Source organism: Rhinolophus hipposideros (assembly GCF_964194185.1).
Source record: "Rhinolophus hipposideros genome assembly, chromosome: 9".
In the NCBI taxonomy this organism is placed as follows: Eukaryota; Metazoa; Chordata; class Mammalia; order Chiroptera; family Rhinolophidae; genus Rhinolophus; species Rhinolophus hipposideros.
Window position 1 is genome coordinate 19,749,379 of NC_138055.1, and position 24,720 is coordinate 19,774,098.

Consider the following 24,720-nt stretch of genomic DNA (forward strand, 5'->3'; position numbering starts at 1 on the left):
CCATGACAATGAATAATTTTCCCATTTTTGAACCAAAAAAGAGCTATTTTTGAGTATTTCAAGCTTCTTCATTTCAATTTTCGAAAGATTTTTAAATGCTGAATATACTCTTCCAAAAGTTTTTGCCAAATAATAAAAACATTTATATCAATATATAGTACAGCAATTTACGACCAACGCAGTCTTAGGGAAGGTAAAAAAAGCTTCCAGAGCTTCCAGTGGGAGCCATGAAAATGTTCTGTGAATGCACAGATCTGTAAGCAGCACAGCAGTGGAGGCCCACAACAAAGGAAGTCATACTGAAACTTCCCAGGTCAGGTCGTTCTTAAGAACTAGTGCTTGAGAGTGATAGAGGAAACTTGGAAAATATGGATTAGGCAGTTGTCCCAATTATTGGATGGCAAAAAGAAAAGACCTACCACTAGGAGTGGGCTAACAGCACAAGAGTTGAGTTGAAAAGGACAATGGAGAGACCAAAGAGTAAGAAACTAGGATCTACACGTGGTTAAGGGTGATCTTAGGTAACTTTATTTTAGCAGGTGAAATAAGAAGGTGGTCCAGATTTTCAAAATAAGAAGGCACTTCATGAATATAAAATTGTTTTCCTCTTTCACTAGAAACATATCTTTTAAAATGTTCAAATTCTGCTCAACACCATCAGTCATTAGGGAAATACAAACCAAACCACAATGAGATACCACTTCACACCTAATAGGGTGGTTATAGTAATAGAAATAGTGAGTGTTTACGAGGATGTGAAGAAATGGGAACTCTTCTACACAGCTAGTGGGAATATATAATGGTGTAGACATTATGGAAAATTTTTGTGGATTCTCGAAAAACTAAACATAGAACTGCCCTATGACCCAACCATGATTCCACTCCTAGGTGTATACACAAAAGAATTGAAAGCAGGGACTCAAATAGATACTTGCACACCAATGTACATAGCAGCACTACTCACAAGAGCCAAAAGGTGAAAACAACCCACGTGTCCATCAACAGATGAAAGGATAAACAAAATGTGGTATATCTATATGATGGAATACTATGTAGCCATAGAAAAGGAATCGAGTTCTGATACATGGTATGGATGAACCTTGAAAATAGTATGCTAAATGATATGAGCCATACACAAAAGGTCCAATATTTTATGATTCCACTTACATGAAATATGTAGAACTGACAAATTCATAGATTAGACATTACTAGGGGTTCAGGGAGAAGGGAGTGGGGAGTTTTACTTACTAATTACAGAGTTTCTGTTTGAGGTGATAAAAAAGTTTTGGAAATAATGGTGATAGTTGTACAACGTTGTGAATGTACTATATTTAATGCCACTGAGTTGTAGATTTAAAATGGTTAAAATGGCAAATTTACATATACATTTTAGAACAAATATATATATATATATATATATATATATATATATATATATATATATATATATATATATATTTATTTATTTTAGGAATCATGTTCCTTCTTATATGTATCAAAACTCATACTGAACGATGAGTCCTGGGTTGCAAAAGAGGATTTATTTTTGCACCTGTCTGTAAGTCTTTGTCTACAAATTAAACCAAAAACAAATACAAGTGCCATTTTTTTTTTTTTTTTTTTTAAGGAGGGCGCAGCTCTCAGTGTCCCATGCAGGTATCAAACTGGCAAACTTGGTATTAATAGCACCACACTCTAAACAACTGAGCTAACCAGCCACCCCCACCGCAAAAATATTTTTAGTTTTCAAATCTTGTAAATGCAGTGATTCCTTTTCTGTTCTTATAGTCTTTCACAAAACACAAAAGGAGATATTTTTCTTTAGTTTGCTACTAAAGGGCTATAAACCCATAAGCAATCAAGATTCAAGGGTCAGAGTTACTAGATCAATAACAATAACATAAATATATAATTATATGGTATATTTCAATGGTGTTCTTTAAAATGTAGTATCTGGGAAGGGAGGACTAGGAGGAGGTTGGTAAAAGGATACACACTTTCAGTTATAAGAAATAAGGTCTGATCTAATGTATAATGTGATAACTATAGTTGATAACACTGTATTGTATAATTGAAATTTGCTAAGAGAGTAGAACTTAAATGTGCTTACCCAGAAAAGGTAAATATGTGAGGTAACAGATATGTTAATTAACTCAATTGGAGGGAATCCTTTCATAATGCATACATATTATCAAATCATCACGTTACGTACTTTAAATACCTTATAATTTTATTTGTCAGTTATACCTCAATGAAGCTAAAAATAAAATTGTAATATCTCTTATTCAAGTCTTTTAAAATTATTATTAGAATGTAAGGTCACTGAGCCATGAATCAGAAAACCTGGTTCTCCAAATCACGATGTAGCTCTGGACAAATTATTTGGCTGTTCTGAATCTCAGTTGCCTCTTTATTATCATAGGACTACTGCAATCTGCTGTGTCCCTTGGATATTTCTATCAAAAAAAAAGTTATCTGTGAAAGCACTCTGAATACTACAAATGTAAGCTATTATTAGATTTGAAAAAGGAGGAAGGCATTTCCTTGTCATTTACTTTTTTTGCATCTTCGTTTACTTCATCAAAATCTCACAATCATCCCCAGTCATTGATGACTGTTTCTCTCTAGAGAATCACAAAATCATTAAATTTTAGGGGTAAGAAAGTGCTTTGAAAATCCTAAACCTAAACTAATGTATTCAAAATTGTAGAACAACAACAAAAAGTGATGCAGAAAGTATTCCACGTTCTTAATACATTTGAGAAACATTGAGTTAAACAATATAAATTGTTTACGTGCTGTAGGACTTCCGAGGCCTTGAATGTTAGTACACACCGAGTACCTGTAATGGGGGAAGGCAATCAATACATAACATTCCCCAAACCTGTATGACTATGGAGATCTTTTCTCAAAAGGCCTAGAGACATCCCCTAGAGCACAGTTCTGAAAACTATGAGGGTTAGGGAGCCTGCTCCAAATCACGTAGCTATACTTTATATCAATAAACAATGTAAAATGCAAACATCAACAGAAACTTTAATTTTCTTTAAATTAGACTAAATTTGGCTTGTTAAAATACTAATATGGGGGCTGGCCCAGTGGCTCAGGCGGCTAGAGCTCCACGCTCCTAACTCCGAAGGCTGCCGGTTCGATTCCCACATGGGCCAGTGGGCTCTCAACCACAAGGTTGCCAGTTCGACTCCTCGACTCCCGCAAGGGATGGTGGGCTGTGCCCCCTGCAACTAGCAACGGCAACTGGACCTGGACCTGAGCTGTCCCCTCCACAAGACTGAAAGGACAACAACTTGAAGCCGAATGGCACCCTCCACAACTAAGATTGAAAGGACAACAACTTGACTTGGAAAAAAGTCCTGGAAGTACACATTATTCCCCAATAAAGTCCTGTTCCCCTTCCCCAATAAAATAAAATAAAAAATACGAATACTTACAAAGACTTTATTTTTTGCTGCCACCATTATCCTAGAACCATCAGAAGACCATGAACAACATTTCACTATCACTTCCAAATCCTCTTGAGGCTCCTCTGAACTTAGGAAGAACTGCTTCACGTTAATGCTTTTTTTCTCATTGGCTGATTTCACATCCCAAAACTTCAAATTACAAAAATACAAAAATAATTAAGTTTGTTTTAATCTCAAATCACAGCTCTAGAAATCCACCTGGATTAAATATCTCACAAATTATTCACTATACCTAATGGATTAATTTTACTTATGCATGACTTTTTATAAGGCCTTTAAGTACTCCAGTTTCATTCAGCACATTCCTAAAAAGAAAAAAAAAATTAGAAGTACTGCCTGAAATGCAGAATGCAACACTAAGTAAAACGTTAAAAGAGCCTTGCATGGTGTGGAGGAGGCTAAAGAGGAATTGGTGACAGTAAGGATGTGTTTGGAAGAAAGGTCAGATGCAGAGACGCACGACTTGTCACTGCTGCCCTCTGCTGTACCAGGCGTGAAGTGTGCTTCACATCTACTGTATGCACAGCACGGACACTACACAGGACCCAGTCCCAGCCGAGTTAGAACCTAACAGAGCATCCAGAGACATAAGGAAGTCCCTGAAAATAGAAAACACAGGATATCTTGAAGAAAGCAAGTCACCTTGTGTGCTTGGTGGGGCCAGATAGGGCTCTAAAAACAACTGGATCCTGAGGAATGGGATACAAAAGACCAAACCTACTCACTTAGCAGAGCCACTTGAGCAAAACAAAAGACAAAGGCCTTCAAGAAGACACAGCTTTTTACTCCCTGGGCTGGAGGCGTCCCAGCTTCAGAGTAATAATGGCTGCCGTGCCCAGACCAACAGCCGGCCAAGGACAAGAACCGAAGAAAAAGCTGCTTCTCAGACTGTAACTCAGCTTCCAAAGCACAGCTCCAAGACAGAACTCGACTTTTCTGGCCAGGCACATTTTTAAATCTCTCGAGTTTAGAAAAGTATTACATACACTCAGAAATATGGCCAAAACCAAAACCTCTCCCCTTGAACAACTGTGGATAAATTGGATGAAGAAAAGAAACATCAGATACTAAAATAATTAGATTTTCTTGATACTGAAAAGGAAAAAAGAATCTAAATATAAATGCCAGAAGCTTCAGTCACAACAGCTAGAATATATGAGAAATCCCTCTCTGTTTCCCTCTTAATACAAATAAAACAACCAGCCTGGATTTAAGATAGAAAAAGAAAATTAACCCTACCCAATTTCATTACATCTGTCTAAACTACATCTTCTGCACGTAGGCCTGACTTGAGCTCCTGTCCAAGGAGTGACGAAATTCCACACATCAAGGGACCGAGTAAAATACCAGCATCTCATTCTGAGCAAGTCACTGCACTGTATTTCAGAGACTCATGTGCACCTGAAAAACACATGCTTATCCACCTGGTACCCTAACAAAATGCTTAGAAGATTACAGAGCCATCTGGGACAGGAAATAATTTTACAGTTCTTCATCCTCTCAGAAAGTAAAAGCTTTAGAGACTTTGACCTTGAAATGCTGTTATCCAACATCATTTTGCAGGATCGCTGCTTACGACGTGTCACTAGATCAGTGTGAACCAGCCACCAACGCCGGCTTAATAGCACTCTGGGAAAGCTGCCACCACGCGGCAGTTCTCTCCGTGAGTGCAGGAATGTCTGTCCCCTGCTGTTAGTGCTCTGTGCTCTACAATCACATTCTGATTGATACACGTGAAATCAAAATTCTGTCCATGAAAACTTTAAACTTCTTTTTTCTTTTGAGTTTGGAGAAGTCTTAATTTGATTTGAAGGGACACGGCAAAGGTTTCTTATCTTGGACACATTTATTAACCACCACGCTACACGTCTCTTCGAGGTTATACAAATAAATCAAGACACAGATACTACTCTCAAGGAGTTTACAGGCCAACAGAGGACGCAGGACACACACATAAATGATTCTAACACCAGATATGTCAGATGTGCCATTTGAGAAGTGAAGGTACAGCACGATGGGAATGCTATACCCAAGCTGTGGGTGTGAGGGAACACTTTTTGCCGAGGTGGCCACTTCACTCTCCTCCCTAAACATTAGCCTAATTCATACTGCCTTAGAGAGACAGAATTTCAACACGAGGAAGACAGGAGGTTTGTTTTAATTGGTTAAAACTCAAATGCTTCGTACAATATCTGGCGCATCATAAGTATTCAATAAACGATCAACTTTAAGTGAACAGGCAGATTATTCCCATGTTGCAAGCACAGGTAAGTAGGCAACAGTGTTACTGAAAGAAATAGAGTTCAGGTTAAAGATGCAGATACAACACACACATTCATCTCCACACCCTCCCAAAACCCACGAAGACAATAGTAAAGAGAATTTTTCTCTATAGGCGTAATTCACAAGGTGAAGGAGAATGGAGGAAGAGATGACCCCAACAAAACTGTAAAGACTAGAAAGCAGAAAGACAAGTGATAAGAAGACTCCTAAATATTGAATCCTGAGCCAACAGTGAGGAAAGCCTCTAAGTAGCCCAATTCACACCAAAGAACTTCTAAAATGCTCAGGAAGTGTCGCACCAGGTACTTGCTGGTAAAGGTGGAGCTAAATCAGGAGGAACTGATGAAAGAAAGTCCCTTGAAATCCCCTCCCCTACTACGCAATCCAGGTTGCTGTGCCCCTACTCTGGCTGAAGAATAGAGGGTTATTCTACACCCAACACAGCTGAGAGCAGGATCACCATTCTGAAAACAGAAAATTAGGAAATAGTCTCTATTCCAAATGTTGAGAGCTCTACCTAGAAATCTTCACAGAACTTGCCTGCCAGACTTATACCCGACAAGAAGAAAACTGAAGATGTTTCTCTGAATACCCCACCAGATCAACACAAAAGATCTAAAGAGCCTGGCATCAGGAGTTCACCATCAAAAATGACAGCCAGATAAGCCTACAGGGAAACGTATAATAAAGTCCCAATTTTCCATCAGTTTTCTGGTGCTGCACTCCTAAATACAGAGGTAGCCAAAAAACCATACACACATTTTAAGAAAAGAAAAAACTGTTTAAAATTGTAATACAATGAATGACGCTAGCATTCATTTGATTAACGCCATCTTTTGAGGGAACATCATACTACACATTGCTACCGTAATTCAATTCAACTTCGAAAAGTAATACATAGATAACATCTCTTAAAATGTGCACATTTTTTGGCACTCCCGGTATAAGCAGATATACAAGGATCAGGCAATTAAGACATATCTCTAAAATGTATACGGAAACCAAAACTAACAAGTAGAAAAAAAACACCCAGCAACTATACAGAAATATGAAAACTTCAAAAACACTATTATTAACATCCACAAAAAGATTAAAGATACTGCATCCATGAAACAAGAATAGGATAATATACAAAGGGAACTGATCATGAGAATGGGAACTTAAAAATATGATTGCAGAAATTAAAAACTCACTAGAAGGATTAGAAAATAAAGCTAAAGAAATCTTCCAGAAAATAGGACAAATAGACACAGAAGGATTGAGAGAAAAAAAATAAGAAAACATCCTAAACAAACAGACATTCCAGAAGGTGAAAGTAAAGAAGAATAAATCAAACAATTTACAGGAAACCTCCAAAACAGAAGGATATGATTTTCCAAATTGAAAGAAGCCATGAAGTGCCAAACACAATGAATGAAAAGAAACCCACACCAACATACATTATCACAACATTTTCAAAAAGAAAAACTACTGGGAATAAATAGAAGATCTTAAAAGTTCCAAGACAGGTACATAGATCACAAATGAATCAGAATGGCCTCAAAAGTCTTAAGGGGAACTTTGGAAGCCAGAAGGCAAGGACGTAATGTCTCCAAAATTCTAAGGAAAAATTATTTCCAACCTAGTTTTCTGTGTGAATTCAAAAATATCAATTAAGATGAAGCTAGAATAAAGACATTTTTAGACAGGAAATGTCTTAAAATTTCACCTCCAACAAATTCTTCCTTAGGAAGATAGAGGATTTCTCCAAAGTTGAGAAAATAAATCAAGAAAGACAAGAAATACAGGAAAAAAGGGGTTTCAACTCAAGAGGAAAAACTAAAGGAATACACAGGATGACAGTAAAGGGAGATCCCAGACGGGCAGGTGGGACACTGGGAATAGTATCACCAGTCAAAACAGAGCAAGACAGAACCCTCCAAGAAAGTTATTTCTAAGAAAAGAAAATTTATCAAATACCTGTTTAGTTTGAAGTATATAAGAAGTAATTTAGACAAGGGACAGTTTGAAGATGAACTAGTGATAAGCATATTTAAAAAATAAGCAAATGAAAAAACAAAACTATAATGCTAAATGTACAACACATTTAATCCCAAAGAAAACAAAAAGTTGTATGAGAAAGGACATTCATCATATACAAGGCTCAACTGTGATCAGACACAATGACATAAATTCCAAACACTGATCTAACCAAAATCATGAAACATACAGAAGCCACAAAAGTGAGTCAAGTTTGGGAAGAAAAAAATAATTAGTTCGGTTTGGAGCACAAGAAGTTTAAGGCATGAAGTTTTATTGAAGTGAGACCAACTCACAGGCAGTTAGGGACTCAGGACACAGCAGTACATAAGAGAAATGAGGGCTGGATATCACACATCTGAAAGTCACTAAGATGACAGTTAAAGCCATAAGGACGGATGAAGGATGGAAGAAAGGTGACGGAGATCTGATGCTTGAGGAACAGGTATCTTTTAATGGACAGGAGAAAAGAGTTAAAGAAGGGGTTAGAGAGATAAGAGGAGAAAGACGAAAACACTGATGGCAAATGAAGTTTCAAAAAGGAAATATAGGTGGCCAATGGGGAGTTGAATGCTGGTAATACAAAAACAAAAATAAGGTTTGGATAAAGAAAAATATCAGATTTCACACTAATCCAAAGAGCATTAGACCTGACAACAAAAAGAATGAAGACTAAAAATAAAATTGGATTTTATTTTTCAAGGGAATACGGGGGAGATGGGACTAGGCTCAAAATGGAGGTGATTTAATTTTATTTTTTTAATTTTATTTTTTTATATTAGTTTCAGGTGTACAAAACAACATAATGATTAGACATTTACAGCCCTCACAAAGTGATAACCCCACCAAGTCTACTACCCCTCTGACATCATATATAGCTGTCACAGTACCATTGACTATCGCCTATATTCCCTATGCTGTACTTTATATCCCGTGACTGTATAGGTGCCAAAACAATGTATATACATTTTAAGAAAGGAAAAAACTACATTAAAATTATGCTGATGGTAACCACTTTGAACACTCTTGTAATTGCACAAGTCAAACATGATTTGTATTCATCTACTGTTATCGGTATATATTGAATATTTCAATTTTATAATACAGTTTTTTCCTTTCTTAAAATGTGTATATTTTTGGCACCCTCTGTGTGTGTGTGTGTGTGTGTGTGTGTGTGTGTGTGTGTGTATTTAATTATAGTTGACATTCAAAATTATTCCACTTCAGTTTCAGGTAGACAGCGCAGTAGTCAGGCATCTACACAATCTACGAAGTGACCCCCTGATAAATCCAGTGCCCATGTGGCACCCTACATAATCTTTACATTATTGTTATATTCCCCATACTGTATTTCACATCCCTATGGCTATTTTGTGACTGCCAATTTGTACTTTCTAATCCCTTCACCTTCTCCCCCACCCCCCAAAGCCCCCTCCCATTTAGCAACCATGAGTTTTTTCTCTGTATCTCTGAATCTATTTCTATTTTATTTACTCCTTTATTCTGTTCTTTAGATTCCACATATAAGTGAGATCATTTGGTATTTGTCCTCCGCAGTCTGACTTATTTTACTTAGCATAATATCCTCTAGGTCCAGCCCTGTTGTTGCAAATGGTAAGAAACAGAGGTGATTTTAGAAGTCTAGTCATAAAGGGAAAGAAAAAAACAGAGTGACTATTTCAGACGATAATACAATCAAGGAAGAATCAAAGGTTTTTCACTTTTTGGCTTTATAATGCTTAGGAAGACTGTGGGAAAAGATCCAAAAGAGAAGAAAAACTAAAGATGCAACATAGAGAGGAAATAATGATTGAAGCAAGGTGCCAGAAGGATAAAAAGGACAGTAGGCATAAGTAGAGGACTTTGTAGGCACTGAGATGAGGAATAAAAAGAGGGGAGTAGAGATTTTTTTACGGCAATTTTTAAGGGAGCTCATGGTGGGGAGCTCTTGGTGAGTGGTGTCAACCCTCTGAATAGGTGTAAAGTAAGGCTATCACCATGGAAAGATGCAATGACAGGATTGAGGGCACCAGAACAGCAGAAAAGGCTTGGAATAAGCACTATGGTAAATACAGCAGATCAATTTGGGATGAACAGACCATAACTCAGCAGCAAAGAAGGCCCAGTTGAGTTGCGCAACTTAAATTTGTAGAACAGATAAATGGCCTAGTTTCACAACTTTCTTGAACATTAAGTAACCTAATTATAATGGAGTAATGCTAAAGATAATGGAATCTTCCCAGAATTTGGAATTAGCAATGGAAGTAAGATGGTAGAAGAAACTTGCTTGATATATAAAATACCTTCTTCTGGAGCCATTCACTTAGTAAAAACCAAGAAATAATAGGCTCACAGCACTGAAAGAATCTCTGATAAGAGGGTTGCCTTAGCCCATATAAGGGTATTCTGAAAAAACTCCTCTGATATGAATCATCCTAAAGGAAGGAACAGATTATTTGGTACCTGAAGATAACATGTCATAGAAGCCGAAATCCATTTACCTGATTTTGGTAATTCTTACCAATTCTTCCTAAGAGCGCTCCCAATATCCACTAACAGGTAGAAAATTCTATAAAGTAGAATTCTATCCAGAAAGGATTCCTAGATGCCCTGAAGTAATTTATATGAAAATGAGTTATCCTCAGTCAGTGAAATCAAAGATGCAAACAGAGGCTCAGCATCAACAGAGTTTACCTTGCTGTAACTTAGAAGTTGTCAAGCATGAACAAACCTCCTCCTCTAGAGAGTCTAAGCAACAAAATAGTGCCCAGGAGGGTTCAGCGTTTCCCTGGAAGAAGTATATGTCAAGAAAATGTATTGAGCGCATGTTTTGAGTACAACTGTGTTCTATGAACTTTAGAGAGATACAACAAGATGACAAGATTTCTGCAGATCATAAATCTCATATATTCAACCTTACCAAAGAAACAGAAGACATGTGAAAATGACTGAGCAGTACAAAAATTTACAAATAGAAATCAGAAGACAAACCAAGCAGTTTCCATCTATATAAATATAGATAGACAGGTATGTATATATATACTCAGAAGCAGATAGGTGAATGTTACAAGAGAACACTTTCTGAAGAAGGCTTTGCATAAAACTTTAAAGATCTTTAAAAACCATGGACAAATAAATAGGAGGCCAAAAAATCCCAAGAAAGACTAATGAAACATATATAAGAACAGTAGATAAAATAAACCCCCAAAATTACTTGCCCAGAAGTGGTAATAAATGCATTGGGGTGAGAAGGAAAAAACTGGATATGAACAGAGGCAGCAGAATGATGGAAGGTGAAGAAAAGCCTTAGAGGTACACCTGATGAACCTGGGTTTATCACAATTTATAATATGACATTTTTGTGTCCCAGCTAAAAGTGGCAAGATGAAAACAGAGGTAGAGAGTTATTAATTATTCTAGCAGCTCTGCACTGGGATAAAGAGAGATGGAGAGTGCATCTTAGAAAGCTGTTATTAGACATAAGAGGACGACAGCATGAACCCACAGCAAACACTACAGACGGGAGGGGAAAAGGTAGACCAAAAGACAAGGAAGTCAAAGACGAATGGGACATATGACCAAGGAAGAAAGAAGAAACAATAAACAGGATACTAGAATGACAGTAGAAATAGGAAAAATAGAGGAAGTGGGATAAGATTAGGATCTTATTTGAGAAGTTAAGGTGGAGGTTTAAGGACAAATTTAGTTTTTTTAGAACTATAAATTTCAAGAGGCTAAAATAAGCTTTTTTCCCTAGCTCTGAGATTCCCCCACCCATAACTTCTCAAAAATAGGAAAATAATAACATAAAAGGCAGGATGAATGAATGATAAATAAAAGCAGAACCTTTACAGTTTGACCACATAGATCTCAAAACATTTTTATGAAACTGTAAAATATGTAATATATGCTTAAAAATTAAGAATTCAAATTATATGAACTTGAAAGCATAAGGTAATAAACCATTAATAAATAATCATTATAAGCAATTACAGTTACATTAAATAAGTTCCTGAAAGTTGAATGAAGATGCTCTTTCTGTATAAATGTAAAAAACAGAAACCTAATTCCATAACCCAAACCTAAGCCCATAAAATTACAACCCACTTTAATGATGAACAAAAGCATACCTTTAATGTTCCATCGGCTGAACAACTAGCCAAAAGCTTATCGTCTGGTGAAAATCTGCAGTGATTGACTGAATTGGTGTGGCCAAAAAGGGTATTTCGACATGTGTTTTGTTTCAAATCCCAGAGCTATTTGAAAAGATAACAAGATAACTGAAAAACTGGTACTGAATGGGGAAAAGTCAGAAATCAGGTAAAGTTCTTTCTTCCCTCTCATTTTAACCTTTTTCAGTTACAGACAGATGTTCAATTCACAGTAACAGAAGGTGTCAAACACAAAGGTGAACTTGCGATTAACAAGTAATGGGGCAGCCCTTATATCAGTACCTAAATCTACTAAGGGGACTCAAAGGCTGGCCCAGGCTTTTAGTCTGAGCACTAAATAACTAACTAAACGATTACTTATTTTAACAGAGCAGTTTGGAATCATTATTATTTTACTCAGTTCTATAATAAGTAATATGCAAAATAAATCATCATCAACATGCTTGAAAGGTACTATGAGGGACGGGGCGCTAAGAGGGAACAAGAAAGAGCAGAAATACAGGCCCATACCCCCTCTTCAACAAGAAAAATAGGCTTTATCTCTTTTACACACTGAGCTTCTATGTAAGTTTTCTTTGGAGGAGAAAAAAGGAAAAGATTCAGCTTCCTGAAAAGGGGAGAGGGGACAATTTTCAACAAATGTTTCCATATTTTCTTAAATTTTTAAAAAATAGCTTATTTAAACATCAAAACACAGAGTCTATGAGGCTTTCCAAACAGAAATGTTTTACCTTCTCCACCCAAAAATACAATGTCTCATTGCAAAAATGGTGTGACAGAAAGAAAGGGCAGAAACCAAACCAAAAAGAATCCAAAATAAGTCAGCAGATATTTCTGGGATCCCAGAAAATTTAATATAGCTATCTTTAGTATGCCACTTAAGAGGAAGAAAAGATACCATGCTTTATAATTTGTAATTATAATACATTATCAAACATGTGAAATGAATACCCATTTTTGGGTTTTCAAATTTTTTTCCTATCAGCACTTTTTCCTTCCTCATTCCGATAACAGAACCTCTCTTTGAATCAAATCCCATTTACAATTCAAGTGAAGCTGACCTCATCTCATCTGTCCCACCTCTACATGGCTAAACTTGTGTCCCTTGGTCAATCAAGGTTCCATCCTACTGGCCACTAGTGTTATTTAGCAATGAGCATGTAACACAAACGAGGTCTATTAGAGTTTTTCCTAAAATTAAATCTATGGATCTGGGAACAAGCAGAGTCTCTTCCTCTGTGCTTATGAGTTGTAAGACCCATGCGAGCCTAGAGCTGAGGATTGCCCTATTTCCTGCCAAACAGAGAGAACATGCCTGAACCAACAAAGAGGGAAACAGAGTCTAGAAATGGAGAGGAAGTTAGAGCCTGAGAATGTAGTACAAGATTCTGGAATCAGCTATGCCTAAAGCCACGCTCCCTCTAGTCTTTCCAGTTACGTGAGCCAATAATATCTTCTTTGTTGTTATTGTTGTTGTTACTTAAGCTAATATGAAAGTTTCTATCACTGCAACCAAAAGAGCCCTGATTAATACAATGTAAGAGAAAATCAAAGATGTTCTACTGTGTGCACAAATTTATCCACCTAATTCTCATCACGCACACTTACTTTGAGGAGGCAGTCACTTGACCCAGTAGCTAAGAGAAGGTGATGACTGTTGTTGGTGAAGTGGCAGCAACTGACTTGCTCTGAGTGCTCGTCATAGGTGTATACTAGTTCCCCAGTCATGGAATTCCAAATCTAAAGAGAACAGAAAAAATAAAATTTACAACTACCTTTTATTTTCAAATAAAGCAAAGCAAATGTGAGCTGCTTTGAGGATGCTATCCATACTGTCTGCCAGATTTTCCCAGTCGGACATGAATACCTCCCCTTCCCTAAAACGTCAGTATTTTTCCAGAATGCTTTTTGTGTTTTTTTTAAATTAAATTAATTGGGGTGACATTGGTTAGTAAAACTATATAGGTTTCAAGAGTACATTTCTATAATACATCATCTATATATTGCATTGTGTGTTCACTACCCAGAGTCAGTTTTCTTTCCATCACCATATATTTGATCCCCTTTACCCTCATCTACCACCTCCCCTCCCCACTTATCCTCTGGTAACCACTAAACTATTGTCTGTGTCTATGAGTTTTTGTTTGTTTGTCTTGTTCATTTGTTGCTTTCAGTTTTATATCCCACATATGAGTGAAATCATATGGTTCTCGATTTTTTCTCTGACTTATTTCACTTAGTGTGATAATCTCAAGAGCTGTTGGTGGTATAGTGATGAGCATAGGTGCTTTTCAGGATGTTTTTTTTGTTTTAAATTACTTGAAAGTCTATATATATATATATATATATATATATATATATATATATATGTCTTTCTATAGCACAATTACAATCTCATGAAAACTTTATATTCTTCATGGGCAAAACGTCACATGTTCATATGAATGAAAACAGGCAGAGAAGCGCTATAAAGTGGATGGGAGAATGGACTTCAGACAGGAAGAAGCCCAAGACCTGGTTCTGCCATTCACAATTTGTATGTCCCTGGTCAAGTCCTTGATTTACCAAACTCTCAGTTCCCACCTCTGTAAACTGGGGATACTTATCTCTGTCCTGCATATGCATGGTACCTAATGAGATCAAGGACATGATAAAGTGTTCTGCTGGCTTCAAGGGACCAGTGAGGAAGAAAAGGCAGACGGTTTAGTATAAAAAATAAAGGCTTTACATTCTGAGGGAAGCCTAACTTTCAACCCTGGCTGTTAGTTATTATTTAATGTGAGCTGGTACAAATAACTTCATCTCTAAACCTGTTCCCTCATCTGAAAAATACTTACTTTGCAAGTTGTAGTGTGAAACTGAAAATGTAATATAGGAAAGTATGTAGTATAAAGCCTCATGCAGTGTTCACAATAAAAAGTAATCACCATTCCAATTACTATGTAAGACATAGTATAGAATAGACTAAACTGTCTATTCCATCTAATGACAAACAAAAGAAATAGATTACACAATGAATCTTCACTGGGTTTTGGTCTTTTCAGAGACCGTCCCTCTCACAGCATTTTCTTTTTATCTTATCAAAGCACTCCCCAGAGGTCCAAAGAGTTTCTTTTATTTTGAAGTTCTTTTAATTTCTACTTCTTGCTTCAAATTTTGCATTTGGAAACAGAAACTTGGTATTATTTCCTTTTACTCCACATAACTGCCTCTGGAACTGCTCAGAGTGGCCAACTCCGAGTCTGACTCAGAGCAGAGTGAATTAACTGGTTGGTTATAAAGCCAACTAGAGAGTCCAATTGATCAAGAAGTAGATTTTTCTAAGGTCTCTATTTAGTCTGGATACTACAGAGCCCTCTTCAAGTGGGTGCAAACTCCAGGCAAACTTCCAAGCCAACTTTTTTGCTCGCAGGTCCACTAAGACCCACCTCACCCAGCCAGATTCAGCACTCCACAACCTCTTTGAAAAAAGACTGAGGTGAGGGTCCCCCTCCATTTATCAGATAAAGAGATACTGAAGTCTAGGGGGAAGGCTTCAGTATCTCTTATATTCCACATAAATGTTCTGGCTAAAAGCCAAATTTAGGGACAAGGGACAAGGAAGGAAAATTAACAGAGGGCAATAAAAATTACCCTATGTTTATTGTTTTTCTTCTACTTTTTAGACTAGTAACCTAATTATTAGTTTGTTCATGCATCTGGTTTTGCACGGAATATAAGCTAGTTCACAAAGGTAAAAAAATCTGGGTTGCACTTCATAAATTATATATTTTACAGCAAAATCCAATCTCAGACTGTAATTCTGTATGGTTAACATTGCCAACACAGTCCACTCAAAGATTTCAACTGAATTTAACCCATAGACCAGTCAATAAATCGCAAGCAAATTTGTTAATTTCTAATTGATTTTCCCAGCTGCCTGATCATCCTAGGAATTTCTGCTGGTACATAAAAATAAAAGGTTTTCAGACAGTGTTAATTTACAATGGATAAAAACTGGTTTGACTCAAGTTAGTACATCAACAGGTAAAAGTCCTTCAACCCTACTTACCCTCGCCCCTCTATTATGGAAAAAGAAAATGACTTCTGTGGTGACTACAACTCAAGAGGAAAATATTTCCATACCTTCACTTTCTTATCCACTGAGCAAGTTGCTATAAATTTGTCATCCGTAGAGAATGCACAGCAAAGCACTTCATCCTCATGCGCCTTGATTTCTAGAAGTTTCTCTCCTGTTTCAGCTTTGAACACCTGCCCAAGCAACAATAAAATTTTTTTTATTAATACCACTTACACATGAGCTATTATTCAATAAAAATCTTTCCTTTAAAAGGAAAAGACTTTAATCATTGTTATTTTGCAACAAGATGAACCTTGGCAAAGCCACTCCAAAAATCAGAATTTGTTAGAATTTGTATATTTTAACACAGATAACTATCCATTGTTAAACATTTGTAATATCAATAAAAAGAATAGCTTCTGTTCTTGAGACTAGTTTGGCAAATTCCTAACAATCAAATAGAAAATACTGCATGCAATACACTCTCTTTCTGGGGCTCAAAAGCCAATTTCAATAAAATTAGTAATACAGTACACATATAGAAATAAGGTTTATAGTCATAATCTTGCAAAGAATAAAGCTAGCCTAAATATAAAAGTTTTAACTAATCTGATTCTGATTCCTTCAAAATCAAAAGGTAGAGCACGAATTTAAAGAAAAGCACTCATTCATGTTTTCAGAAAACAAATGAGAACTTCAAGGAAATTCCTTCAAGCACCTTAGGAAGTAATCTAGTCCAATTCCTACTTACAGTCAGAAATCTATTCTTGAGCCAGTGATAAAATAGGTATTTTACTTAATCACTGTTTTTTGATCAGAGTCCTGTTCACCGTGCTATGAAGTCCTTATGTCTTTTAACAATTATCTCCTCATTACCCTTAGATGGCACATGGATGATAGTAATTAACTGGCAGGGTAAAAGGCACTTCTATGTCACTTGGCAAGTTTAGAATTATGAAAACACACAACCATAGCTTTTAAAGCTTCCTTATGAAAGAGGAAGCTTTCATAAAATGTTCAAGAGATTTGGATTTCTGTTTCTAATGTGAAATTTTCTTGAATTTTAGGATTTATGTGTTCGAATATGCAGAGTATTGGGTACATGCCTATTTCAATTTGTATCCAGAGATGTTTTACCTGTAAGGTTTTATCAGCTCCACAAGAAGCTATTCTTTGACCATTTGCAGAAAAGGAAGCATGATAAACAGCATCTGTATGGGGGCGGACAACTAAGCGGGAGAGATGCTTGATGTTTTTTTGGTTTCTAAATATAAAGAAAAAAATGAACAGAAACCCAATAAATGAGAGTAAAAGCAATTCTTTTCTTTCAGTAATAAACTGTCTTTTAACATAGTTATGTTCCCAAAAATACAAATCCCTTAAATTACCTACATGTAAATGACAGCATAGATCACCTAAAGAAAAAGAAACATCATATAACAAAATTGGCATTTTTAAGAGAAATGTTACCCTATATCAAGCAACTTGTCATGTGTTACAAATGTCACTGAGTTGGAAGAAATCTAGTTAATCAAATACACATCACTTCCCATTTTCCTTTGACGCATTAACATGTGCAGAGAAAACATTATATAAGGATACCCTCAAAAAAAAACTCCGTATTTTTCAAAAAGAAAGAAGACATGGCAAAATTAAGTTTATTTCCTAACTAAAGTTTGACACTACACACACCATTATGATGATGTACTTTAAAACTGCTCTTCTCTAATTATTCAGACATAAAGAAACAAAGAAAAATCAATGTCATTTTCTTTGTATTTTAATCTACTGATTAACTATTCCTCTAATATAAATATAATATTATTTCTCGTGGGCTAAAGGGTAAAGGAGTGTACTGTACACTTAAAACGAAGTCTTAGAACAGTGTCAGAATTTCATTGTCAGTCATTTTGAGTACAAGTAAATGTTAAACGGTATCATGCTTAATTTAAGGTAAAAGGTTAGGAGTTAGATAAATCTAAAGGGCAACCCCACTTCTACTACTTATCAGGTGTGTAAACTTAAGCAAATTACTTAACCTATTAAGTTTCCTTTCCTTGTATGTAAAACGGGAGTAACGGTACATGCTCTTAATGGTATCTGGCACATAAAGATGCCACTGCTATTATTCTTTTAAAAAATCAACCACACACAACACAGACCAAATGAAAAAGGGAACTCAGAGGTAAAACAGACTTAGACCGTGTCTGATAGGTATTACACTTAACTAGAAGTGATAAAACAAACAACTATAAGAACTAGAGTGATGAGAACCTGGAAGAAAAACAGGCAAGTTCACAACCAAAGCTGAGAGGATTAGATAGAGAAAATCCTTTCATTCTCCTTGATCTATCTACTCAATTCCCCAAACAAAGCTCAGAAAGTGACTTGTCATTAATGATGGGCATATAGTAGATGGCTGAAAGTATTAAATAAATAACAAATGCATGAAAAAATAATTTCTTTGAAAGCTGAAACTCAGTTAAATTAAGCTTATACCAACCTAAAACTTTCTACGGGGGCTACGGGGCAGGGCTTCTAGTCCTGAAAAATAAGGCATTCTTTGAATATGACCTGGTCAAACCCAGTTAAAAATACAGCTATGAATGATTAACCATTCTACGAAAGAATGGTTAAATGTAATTGAAACGTAGTTGATGGAATGGAAAAAAGCAGCAGCATAAAAAGGTAAACATAACAAACTCGGGGGCAGCCGGATGGCTCAGTTCATTAGAGCACCAGCTCTCAACAACAAGGTTGCTGGTTCAATTCCTACATGGGATGGTGGGCTGCGCCCCCTGCAACTAAAGATTGAAAACAGTGACTGGACTTGGAGCTGAGCTGCGCCCTCCACAACTAGATTGAAGGAAGACGACTTGGAGCTGATGGGCCCTGGAGAAACACACTGTTCCCCAATATTCCCCAATAAATTAAAAAAAAAACACCCTTAAAGATCCTTTAAAAAATAAATTAAACAACAAACAATTCATAAGAAAAAAACTAAACCTATGCCCATCTGATTATCAAACCAAGTATTAAAATTCTATTTCAGCCACTAACTAAAACATGAATTCAATCAATCTTTCACAAATTTCTCTTGAATACCAACGTTTTGGACCAGGCAATATGCTAAATGCTATTCTTAATAACTAATATTTATTGAGCACTTTCTATTATCTAGGTACTGCTCTAAGCACACTATGGATGTGTGCATGTTTCTATACACACACTCTCATTTAATCCTCACAGCAATATAATGAAAGAATACTATTAGGTGAAAGAAATCGAATAACTTTCCCCAGTTATACATAACTATAAATAGCAAAGCTAGGAGTCAAGCTCAGGCAGTCCAGAGCCAGCCTGTATTTTAACCTCCAATCTCTTCTATACTTCAGAACATAAGGACTATTACGGGAGACAAACAAGTAAACAATCACCATAAAAAGAGACAATGCTCTGATATGGAGTAAACAAGTATTCTAGACTATAGATAGATCTAACCTAGCCTCAGCACGTTGGGGAGCTGCTTCCACAGAGTGAAACCTCCTCCCAAGAAAGTGTTAAAGAATGGTTAACTCTGGAAAGTGGGAAGGTGGGGGAAGTTGGGGAGTCTTTACTTTTCATTTTACATCCCTCTAATATTGATTTTTTTAAAAAAATCAGGAATATGGATTACTTTAAAATAAAAATCAACAAAAAAATTCAATCTTAATTTTAAATAAAAAAAAATTTTTAAGAAACTTTTCCCTTCACTGGTCCTTCCCAAAATTCCTTACCCATTCAAGTTAATTACCCACTTCTCATTTCTATCTCTATTTTATATATATCTTTGTTGCACTCGTCACATTATATTGTAATTATTTGCTTAAACTTCTTTCTCTCATACTAGAGTGTAAGCTCCTTAGGACGAGCCTTAGCACCTAGTAACAAGTGCTTACTTAGCACATTACAGAAATTCAAATGTTTGTTAACCTAAACTGAATTAGGGGAATCACCCAAGGCAACCTGACTTATTTGGAAAGAGGGTCCGGGGCTATAAAGATCACAGACATCAACCTAGAGTTCAATTCAGATATAAATTATACATGTGAAAAGACAACCATTTATACTTAACTATTTCTAGCTGTAATAAAAGCATGACATATAGAAGAATCATGGAAAATAAAGCTACACAGACCGAGGGTTTAAATGCCATTCAGCAAGCCACATGAGCTTAATCAAGTCTCAACCTCTCTGTGCCTCAATTTTCTCATTTGTAAACTAGGGCAAATACTGTTAACCTTATCAGATTGTTTTCAAGATAAAATGAATAACATATGTGAGCATATTGTATATAACAGGCATTGAAAAGATGGGGGTGTATCTTTCCTTTTCCTAACTGATAAAATTAAGGTAAGCAAAACTGAATGACCTCTTTTAGGAGTTAGAAGAATCATGATTCAGTGGAAGTTTAATAAGGGCTATGTGCAAAGCAAAGTGTTAATCCCTTTATATGCAGTATCTCATTTAAATTTTCACAAAAATAGTACCTACCTCAAAGGGTTGTTATTTCTATTTTACAAATGAGAAAGGAGATTAATCTATAACTTGTTCAAACTCACAAAACTATTAGGTTTTAGAATTTGAGTCCCAAGCCTAGGTTTGTGACTTCAAAGCCCATGATCTTCACTACTTACTGTATTACAATAAGTAAAGCATTTGTGTTAATATTTAGGATGACTTGTTAAAAATGCCATAAAGGCAAGCATCTATTTTTATGGCCTCTTTGAAAATGCATGTTTTTTCTCTACTTACTTCTCTAGAACTTTTCAATAAGTAAGAATGCTTATTAAAAGTTCCAGCCTTTCCAAAGAACTGTAGTTAAATCTTCCTGGAGTGAACTTATTCACTACCTGAAAAAATAATGACATCATTAGCACTCTGCTCCGTTTGGTTTTTCTCCTAACCTACTTACATCCACTCCAAGTAAAGCATTCCGTTATCGACCTCCTGCTTGGCCCGCAGCTTAGCTTGCCGATAAACTTCTGAAGTTTCCGGTTCACAGAGACCCAATTGTACAATATTAGGAAATGGTTGTCGTCCAAGAAGATGTCCATTTAAAGATAAAAACTCCTGGAAATTCTCACAGACTGCACAGTCCTATGAACAAACTGAAATCTCTTAGAAACATAACCAGAGGCAAGATCTGACAATTTTCTGTTTCTGTGATCTTGTCATTTTACAGATTTAAATGAGATATTCTCTATGAGCTAAAATTAAATAGCCAAGCATTAGGTAACAAATATAGTGACCCTCTTCAGACTTTTAAACATAGGGTAAAAATCTTATTATCAAAGTACTACTTTCTTAACACATTCTTTTCTTAAAAAAACAGTGAACACTTCAGTTCCTTAACTTTCAAGCCTTAATCCTAGCCACATTCCCAGTAGGCTAGGAAGAAAAATAATAAAAATAATCAAAGATCAAAATAAAAGAATTATCTTTCTTTGCCCCTTCTACTCTGCTCATCCCCACTATTAAACCTATAATTTAATGTCAAGAAGTATGTCCTTTAAGAACTTTTTTTTTCATATTGATATACCTTTTCATCCAGTATATGCCTGTACTCCACAAATTCATGAATCAGATGAGCAGGGCCTACGAGTTCCGTTTTTGCTTTAATCCAATCCAGGGAAAACATTAAAGCACAAAGTTCCTTTAAAAAATAATAATAAATAAGATCAGGTGCCCTGTTAAAAAGATCAAAGTCTACCATCATTATCCTAACACTACTGAGAGAAACTTAGCAGATATTATTTAAAGATGAAAAGTAAGCAACTGAAAAGAAACACATCAATAGTTCCAAAGAAACATAAAATTAACCTTACACCTTAACTCAAAATAAATTTTAGTTGAATTAAAGACTTAAATATAAAATAGAACACTTCAAAAAATACTACAAGGTACAGGTAAATATTTTTGTAACCTTAGAGTGAAGAAAATTTTTGAAAACATGACACCAGAGCAAAAAACCAAAAACAAAAATAGTGGTGCATTTAACACATAGAATCTCAAATCTTCAATATAGTAGAAAACAATCTAATTAAATTTAAGACAAATAATAAACCAAGAAAAAAATATTTAAAACACATACGATAAATGAGGGCTTAAAAACACATACGATAATGAGGGCTTCCTCTTTTTATAGAAAATTCTAAAGAAGTAAAAAAGATATACACCCAAATATAAAAATAGACAAAGGCAATGGATGAGAATCAATTCACAAAATAAAAAGTACAAATGGCCAAAAACCTCACTAGTAATCAAAGTGGAACAACAAAGATTTAATACTTTGAATATCAGATTTCTAAAGATTCAAGGGTGTGATAAGAATATTAGCTGGAATCAGAGAAATAAACACTCTCTCTCATACACTGTTGGTAGTGATGTAAATCATAGAAACCCTTCTAGAAGACAGTTTATCAATAGGTATTAAAATTCAAACTGTACACACCATTTGGCCTAGAAATTACACTTATTAATATGTGTCCTAAGAAAAGAAGCAGATGAGTGTGCTGAAGCAATGTAATTGTCCAAAATCAACTGGTCAATCATAGTGTAGCTATACAATGAAACAGCATGCAGCTTTAAAAATTACATTATTCTATATAGTGACATAAAAAGATGACCAGGAAATACAATTAAATGGAAATAAAACAAGATGTAAGACTCTATTTCTATTACAATCCCATTTTGGTTTTAAAGAATAAGTGTGTGTATGTGATCAACAAAATGATCTAGAAAAGCATCCACAAAAGCATTAGCAATAATTTTGATCTTCATTTTCTTCCTTTCATTTTTCTAATTTTTTTCCAATGAAAATAAAACATCATCTTCAATCATCAGGAAAGAAAACGTTAAAAAAGTGAGAAGAAACTGAATCCTGCTACATTATCATATATATCAAGTTTTTTAAAACAATGCATTGACCCAGTGATTCCAAAATTTTCAAAAGTAGTAAAGGAGCAAAGACAAACAAGAATGTTCATTACAGCATCATAAGGGCAAAAAAACTCAAAACAACCTAAATGGTCAACAATTACAGTTTGGTTAAATAAATTAGGGCACTGATATTTACTGGCATACCTTTATTCCAATATAGGTTATTAAACATAAATGGTATTTTACTAAGTGAAAAAAAATCAGACTACAATATCATTTTTGTAACCAAGAGTTAATGTACCTAAGCATAGAAAAATTACTCAAAGTACATATGGTTTTCCAAAGTCTTAACAATTTTAGTAGTTAGTTGGTAGTTATGACCTCAAACATCATCTATGTGCAGATGATTCCCAAATTTTATCTTTAGTTCATAATCTCCCCCAGAAATCTAGATTCATATATACAACTATGTACTCAATAATTCCAGTGAGATGTCTTAATATGTTTATCAGACCTAATATACCTTCCCTTTGCCCCCTGAAAAATATTTGTTCTACCACAGACATCCCCATCTGAGATCATGGCAGCTGCGATCTTCCCATGGCACAGGCATGGAGCCATCTTTGACTCCTCTTTCTCTTACAATGCACATCAAATCCATCGGCAAATCATGATGACTCAACCCTGATGTCATCACTTTCTTTCTCCTTCCATGGTTTTTTCTTCTTCTGAGCATTTACTAACCCTGACATAGTATAAATTTATTTGTCCATTGTCAGTCTCCCCCCAGAACTTAAGCTCAATGACAGCAGGGACTTTGTGCCTGTGGCACACCCTCATAATGAAGAACATTCCAGTACGTAACAAGCACTCAATGTTTATTGAATGAATATACTTTCCCACCCTCCGTTTCCTCTCAAAATTTAAAAACCGCCCATAAAGGAATGCTCCTGGTAAGAAGAGAGCAAATTTTTAGGTGGTTCATATACTGCAATTATTAAGGTACCTTATTAAATCACTGCAGGTAAAAAGAGTAACTAAAACAAAAACAATGACATAGTCTATAATTCTATTTTTACTAATAAAAGAAAATCCTAAACATAGGACACAGATAAAAGAAAATAATTTTCAAAAGGTCATCTTACCTTGTGCATGTTGGCACTGGCCATGTGATAGGCCAGAAAACTGTACCAGTACATGCAGTCCTCCTGATCTGATGAGAGAGTATGTGGCTGGTGATGTCTCTGGAACTGAGTGATTATCTTCTTATGTAGATCCTAAAGCCCAGATGAAACATTTCAGGGGATAGAAACAATGTCAAAATCTAACAGTAAACATCACAGTAAGTCCAGCTTCCAAAGCTATTTAAGAATGTACAGAGAATCTCCCCCACAAGATATTTAAAAGGAGAAAATAGTAACTTTACTATAGACAAACTGGCAGATACCACTTTAACCAAGTGATCAGTGTTAACACCACTTATAATAAGATATATCAATATCCTGATATGATTATGTACCAAGAAGGTCACAACATCACTTTTGTGGTATTCTTGCCAAAAATATATAACCCTGATCTAGTCAGGAGAAAACATGAGATAAACCCAAACCAAGGGACACTCTACAGTATAACTAGCTAGTACTCCTCAAAAGTGACTATGAAAGATAAAGAAAGCTGAGAAATTTTGATAGATTTGAGAAAACCAAGGAAACATGACAATTACAATGCAACATGGGATCCTGAATTGGACAAAACACACATTAGTGGGAAAGCTGGCAAAATT

General features: G+C 35.6%; 1 protein-coding gene across 1 annotated transcript in view; it reads right to left on the bottom strand.

The window, feature by feature from the left end:
* The window catches only part of APAF1 (apoptotic peptidase activating factor 1), a 68,375-nt gene that overhangs the window by 27,055 nt on the left and 16,600 nt on the right, over positions 1 to 24,720 (bottom strand). Inside the window, exons 10-17 of the mRNA XM_081058257.1 lie at positions 24,083 to 24,214; positions 21,598 to 21,711; positions 20,971 to 21,155; positions 17,154 to 17,280; positions 16,082 to 16,207; positions 13,565 to 13,696; positions 11,915 to 12,040; positions 3,450 to 3,611 (exon numbers count right to left, since the gene is read on the bottom strand). Coding sequence (XP_080914383.1) covers positions 3,450 to 3,611; positions 11,915 to 12,040; positions 13,565 to 13,696; positions 16,082 to 16,207; positions 17,154 to 17,280; positions 20,971 to 21,155; positions 21,598 to 21,711; positions 24,083 to 24,214 — 1,104 coding nt within the window. The remainder of the gene's footprint in view (positions 1 to 3,449; positions 3,612 to 11,914; positions 12,041 to 13,564; positions 13,697 to 16,081; positions 16,208 to 17,153; positions 17,281 to 20,970; positions 21,156 to 21,597; positions 21,712 to 24,082; positions 24,215 to 24,720) is intronic.